Source organism: Carcharhinus amblyrhynchos, chromosome 32 (assembly GCF_965287045.1).
Source record: "Carcharhinus amblyrhynchos chromosome 32, sCarAmb.v2.hapA, whole genome shotgun sequence".
NCBI lineage: Eukaryota > Metazoa > Chordata > Chondrichthyes > Carcharhiniformes > Carcharhinidae > Carcharhinus > Carcharhinus amblyrhynchos.
This window is the reverse complement of record NC_137355.1, coordinates 19,369,694-19,375,731: the sequence shown is the minus strand read 5'-3', so window position 1 is coordinate 19,375,731 and position 6,038 is coordinate 19,369,694. Positions and strand designations below refer to the sequence as shown.

The 6,038-nt window shown below is 47.8% G+C and overlaps 1 protein-coding gene across 2 annotated transcripts in view; it reads left to right on the top strand.

The window, feature by feature from the left end:
• Window positions 1-2,012: 2,012 nt before the first annotated feature.
• Window positions 2,013-6,038, top strand: part of ttc23 (tetratricopeptide repeat domain 23) — a 58,204-nt gene continuing 54,178 nt past the window's right edge. For both annotated transcript variants that reach the window (XR_013889770.1, XM_080216227.1), the window contains exons 1-2: window positions 2,013-2,264; window positions 4,167-4,350. Coding sequence is in view for 1 of the 2 variants with exons in the window: in XM_080216227.1 (XP_080072353.1) it covers window positions 2,203-2,264; window positions 4,167-4,350 (246 nt within the window). In the remaining variant the exon portion in view is untranslated. The remainder of the gene's footprint in view (window positions 2,265-4,166; window positions 4,351-6,038) is intronic.

The following is a 6,038-nucleotide window of genomic DNA, read 5'->3' as shown; positions in this document are numbered from 1 at the left end:
TTTCACAGCTTGGTCTGGGCTCCTGCTCTGCCCAAGACCGCAAGGAACTACAAAGGGTTGTGAATGTAGCCCAATCCATCACATAAACCAGCCTCCCACCCATTGACTCAGTCTATACTTCCCGGTGTCTCAGCAAAGCAGCCAGCATAATTAAGGACCCCACACACCCCGGACATTCTCTCTTTCACCTTCTTCTGTAGGGAAAAAGATACAAAGATCTGTGATCGTGTATCAACAGACTCCAGAACAGCTTCTTCCCTGCTGCCATCAGACTTTTGAATGGACCTACCTTATATGAAGCAAAACTGCCAAACAAAAGAGATCTCCGTGTAATCTACCTGGGGTAGATTTAGCCCAATTAGATACCGAAAGCTCGGCTTGAACTCAAAACATCCAGACTCCAAAAGACCAGATGGACCGAAACTTCTGCCAGTTTAGTACAAACTGACCGGGGCACCTCTCGGATTGGGATGGGGAAAATATCATAGAATCCTACAGAGCAGAAGGAGGCCATTCAGCCCATTGCGTCTCCACCAACCACAATCCCACCCAGGCCCTATCCCCATTACCCCACACATTTACCCTAGCTAAAGTTAAAGTTTATTTACTAGTGTCTCAAGTAGGCAATGAAGTTACTGTGAAACTCCCCTAGTCGCCATGCTCCGGCACCTGTTTGGGTACACTGAGGGAGAATTTAGCACGGCCAATGCAGCCTAACCAGCACGTCTTTCAGACTGTGGGAGGAAACTGGAGCAGCTGGAAGAAACCCACACAGACACGGGGAGAACGTGCAGACTCCACACGGACAGTAACCCGAAGCCGGGAATCGAAATCAGGTCCCTGGCACTGTGAGGCAGCAGTGCTGACCACTGTGCTGCCCAGCTTGTCCCCCTGACACCAAGGGGCAACTTAGCATTGCTGATCCACCCTAACCTGCACATCTTTGGAGTGTGGGAGGAAACCCACGCAGACACGGGGAGAACGTGCAAACTCCACACAGACAGTGACCCAAGCCGGGAATTGAACCCAGGTCCCTGGCGCTGTGAGGCAGCAGTGCTAACCACTGTGCCACCATGCCATCCAATCACTGTTCCTCCCAAAGTCTGCCTGGTGAACCCTGGTGGCGTTTGTTGTTCATTCTCTGAATATCCGTCCTGACAAAGGGGGAGGTTGGAATCAGCCCGTCTTCAACACAGCCTGGTTTGACAAACCTTTGTAACATGATTGTAAACTAGGTCTTAAATCTGTGCCCGAACCTCTCCCCAATTAGTCTCAGTTGCTTTTAATTGCAATTCAAGCACGCACTCCATTTGTGACGTTATTGTTTGCGTGGAGATTAATCTTCTAACAAAAAGTTTATTTTATGCTTCTAAATCTCTGAAACTGCGCTCACTTACTCTCCATTTGTGTAACAATGCTACCCCCAAGTGGCCATAGCTGGACACTGCACATGAATTGCTGGCTTTTCACAGGAACAAGTATTGGACACAATGAGAAGTCTCACACCACCAGGTTAAAGCCCAACAGGTTTATTTGGTAGCAAACTGTGCTAAAATTGCCCCTTAGTGTCCTGAGATGTGTGGGTTAGAGGGATTAGCGGGTAAAATACATGGGGATATGGGGGTAGGGCCTAGGTGGGATTGTGGTCAGTGCAGACTCGATGGGCCGAATGGCCTCTTTCTGCACTGCGGGGTTTCTATGATTCCAAATCAAAGAATTGTGGCGCTGAGGCCTGTGAGCGTTTATATATCTATTTTATATAAGGCTTTTGAAATATAATGTCCCCCTTTCCTATACTTTACAAGCTCTGGGTCCCATTCACCTCTTCCTTCACATCCCCCTGACAGCCACCTGAGTCTGCACTGGGGGTTTACCTGGGACAGGTAGACCCCGCCCCCTCCCTGCAGCCATTGGTCCATTCTACGGGCCGGCACCGCCCTCCTTTGCTGTGATTGGCCGGGCCTCGGCTTGACTGACAGCAATCTGGGGCCTAGTGCGTTGCTATGGGCAAAGTGAAGCCTGCCTGGGAGTTGTTGTTGCTGTTGCTGTGCTGTTAATGGGCTTTTCTGCAAGTAAAACTTGTCCTCAGCTCACCCAGACAGTGAATGTGAAGCCAATCTTGTGCACTGTGCATAAATATCACCTTTAAAATCATTTCAGGAGTGTGGGACTAGTGATTTTCTCTTTATTTACAGTTCAGCCATGGAGGAGGATTTAGAGAGTGAAGCATCTTCAAGGATATTTTCAGCAGAAGAGGAAACACAGTGAGTTTGTGCCAAAAATATTTTTAAAATCCTGTTTGGAGCTGTTTACCTCTTCAAAGTCAAAGTTCATTTCCTTCTTTAACAGTCATTTTATTCGATGTTTTGCTTTTGAATTTTGCAGAAATGTGTTTTAACAAAATAGCTTCAGGTCAGATGCTGGTTGCCACATTCCCCTCCGCAAAACTGTTTGTTTCCACTTTAACATTTTATGTCTGTTTATATTATTTGTCATTTATTTATATTAATGATTTGGATGAGAATTCAGGAGGCATGGTTAGCAAGTTTACAGATGACACAAAGATTGGTGGCGTAGTGGACAGTGAAGAAGATTATCTAGGATTGCAACGGGATCTTGATCAGTCAGGCCAGTGGGCAGATGGAGTTTAATTTAGAGGCAGGTACAGTTTTGTCTTTTAAAAAATGTTTAGACAGTTACATGAGTAAGATGGGTACAGAGGGATATGGGCCAGGGTAGCTAAAGTTTTGACGAGTTCTTGGCCAATGTTGACCTTGCTGGCTTGAGTTCAAGAAATTTCTGCACTTAGTCACTTCATGCACAATCTACACAGTTCGTTAGAAAGAGTGAAGGAAAGATTTACTAGGATGCTACCGGGACTTGATGGTTTGAGTTATAAGGAGAGGCTGGATAGACTGGGACTTTTTCCTCTGGAGTGTAGGAGGTTTAGGGGTGATTTTATTGAGGTATATAAAATAATGAGGGACACAGTTCAGCTAGATAGTCAATATCTTTTCCCCAAAGGTAGATGAGGCTAAAGTTAGAGGGCATAGGTTTAAGGTGAGAGGGGAGAGATACAAAAGGGTCCAGAGGGGCAATTTTTTAACACAGATGGTGGTGAGTGTCTGGAATGAGCTGCCCAGAGGCAGTAGTAGAGGCAGGTAAAATCTTGTCTTTTAAAAAAGCGTTTAGACAGTCAACATGGGTAAGATGGGTATTGAGGGATATGGGCCAAATGTGGGCAATCGGGACTGGCTTAGTGGTTAAAAAAAAAGGGGTTGGCATGGACAAGTTGGGCCAAAGGGCCTATTTTCATGCTGTAATCCTCTATCACTTTGCATCCACGCTGTTTATCTAACTTTATAACACCATTGCCAGATAATCCGATTATTTGGGACAACATGACAGCACAGTGATTAGCACTGCTGCCTCACAGCGCCAGGGACTGGGGTTCGATTCCCGGCTTGGGTGTCTGTCTGCGTGGAGTTTGCGTGTCCTCCCCCGTATCTGTATAGGTTTTCTGCCACAGGCAAAAGATGTGCAGGATAGGTGTTGTGGGGGGGGGAGGGGAGGGATTAGCTAGGGTAAATACCTGGGGTTACGGGGAAGGGGCCTGGGTGGCACTGTTGTAGGTGCATGCTCGATGGGCCAAATGGCCTCCTTCTGGACTGTCGGGATTCCATGAATCTGGATAACCCAGACCCGAAACGATGGCTCTGTTCTCTCTCTCTCTCTCCATACAGATGCTGTCAGACATGCTTGAGATTTTCCAGCGTTTTCTGCTTTTTGTACTGTAATAAGTTCTCAGAGGCAGAAGTCCCTTCACCAAAATCCCTTCATTTACAAGTCTGACACCAGCATACCGAGTGCTTTCAGCTCACAGTCTACACTAGGAGTGCCAGAGGAACTGACACGCCTGGTTAAATACAGGGTAAGAAGCTCCCATCAATTTGGCCCTCAGTGAGGGAGTTCATACTCTCAGAGGCCCACCTCAATTGCCTGATTGAGGTTGTGACAGTCCGTAGATGCCAGCCTTTCTCTTCTGCTGAGAGAGGAAAGCCAGTGATGACAAGGGCCTAAGTCAAGTTAAACCGCGATTTCACATGAGTGTCGTTGCCCTGAAGGTGGGAACATGCAGCATCGTAATTCCAATTTTCGTCCCTCAGGTCCAGATTGTGCGACACCAGCAGGAGTTCAGGGGGAGCTGGGACCCCCAGCACCCTGAACGGGAGTGCGCGAAGCCGGCGGAAGCACAGGAACGACACGAAGGAAGCGGCGATTATGGCGTTGCCCGAGGAGAAGCTGGCACAAGCGGAACAGAGGGCAAGGATGTACGCTGCTAGCCAAGAGGTAGGGTTACAGCAAGAAGGCAAAGGAACGGCTCTAGGTGAATCACTCATTTAGAGAGATGGTGCAGACACGATGGGCCCAATGGCCTCGTCCTGCACTGTAACAATTGCAATTAATCCTTATCTGTTTGGAGGCTAGGGGTTAGATCAGTGTAATCAAAGCAAGCAACGTAATCAAGGACCCCAACACACACACACCTCCAGATGGCGAGTGACACGGTGGCACAGTGGTTAGCACTGCTGCCTCACAGCACCAGGGACCCGGGGTCGATTCCAGGCTTGGGTCATTGTCTGTGCAGAATTACACATTCTCTCCATGTCTGCGTGGGTTTCCTCCGGTTGCTCCGGTTGCCTCCCACACTCCGAAGGTGTACAGGTTAGGTGGATTGGCCATGCTAAATTGCTCCTTAGTGTGACACAGGGGGACTATGTAGGGTAAATGCATGGGGTTATGGGGATAGGCCCTGGGTGGGATTGTGGTTGGTGTAGACTAGGTGGGCCGAATGGCCTCCTCCTGCACTGCAGAATTCCATGACTTCCTCACTGTTTGCCAAAGGGGAATAAACCGTGTATGGAAGGGTTAAAAATCACTGTGTGATGCAGAATTCCCCAGTGAATTGAGAAGGGCAAAGTTCCCCGGAAATCTGCTGTGAAGTTGTTTCTGTGAAGTTCCCACAGCTACAGAAGGGCTGCCCAAACAAGGATAAGTTTATTTTAGTTAAGTTTATTTATTTATTAGTGTCACAAGTCGGCTTACGTTAACACTGCAGTGAAGTTACTGTTAAAATCCCCTAGCCGCCACACTCTGTTTGGGTACACAGAGGGAGAATTTAGCACGGCCAGTGCACCCTAACCTGCACATCTTTCTGACTGTGGGAGGAAACCGGAGCACCTGGAGGAAATCCATGCAGACACAAGGAGAATGTGCAGACTCTGCACAGACAGTGACCCAAGCCAGGAATCGAACCCGGGTCCTGAGCACTGTGAGGCGGCAGTGCTAACCCACTGTGCTACCGTGTAGTATTTGTGTACTTAATTATTGAGAATTGTGCAATCTTTTTATTATTTTACACTTCAGATTTATTTTAATGATTTTCTATAACTACATTATAATCATAGAGTCATGGAAACAGGCTCTTCAGCCCAACTTGTCCATGCTGCCCAGTTTTTACCCCTAAGCTAGTCCCAATTGCCCACATTTGGACCATATCCCTCTACACCCATCTCACCCACGTTACTGTCTAAATGCTTTTTAAAAGACAAAATTGTACCCACCTCTACTACTGCCTCTGGCAGCTCGTTCCAGACACTCACCCCACCCTCTGTGTGAAAAAATTGCCCCAATGGACCCTTTTGTATTTCTCCCCTCTCAGCTTAAACCAATGCCCTCTAGTTTTAGACTCCCCTACCTTTGGGAAAAGATGTTGACTATCTACCTTCTGTGCCCCTCACTTTTTTGTTATAGACCTCTACAAGATGACCCCTAAATCTCCTACACTCCAGGGGAGAATATGGGCTCCACAGTAGCACAGTGGTTAGCACTGCTGCTTCACAGCGCCAAGGACCTATGTTCGATTCCCGGACTTGGGTCACTGTCTGTGTGGAGTTTGCACATTCTCCCCGTGTCTGCGTGGGTTTCCTCCGGGTGCTCCAATTTCCTCCCACATTGTGAAAGACGTGCTGGTTAGG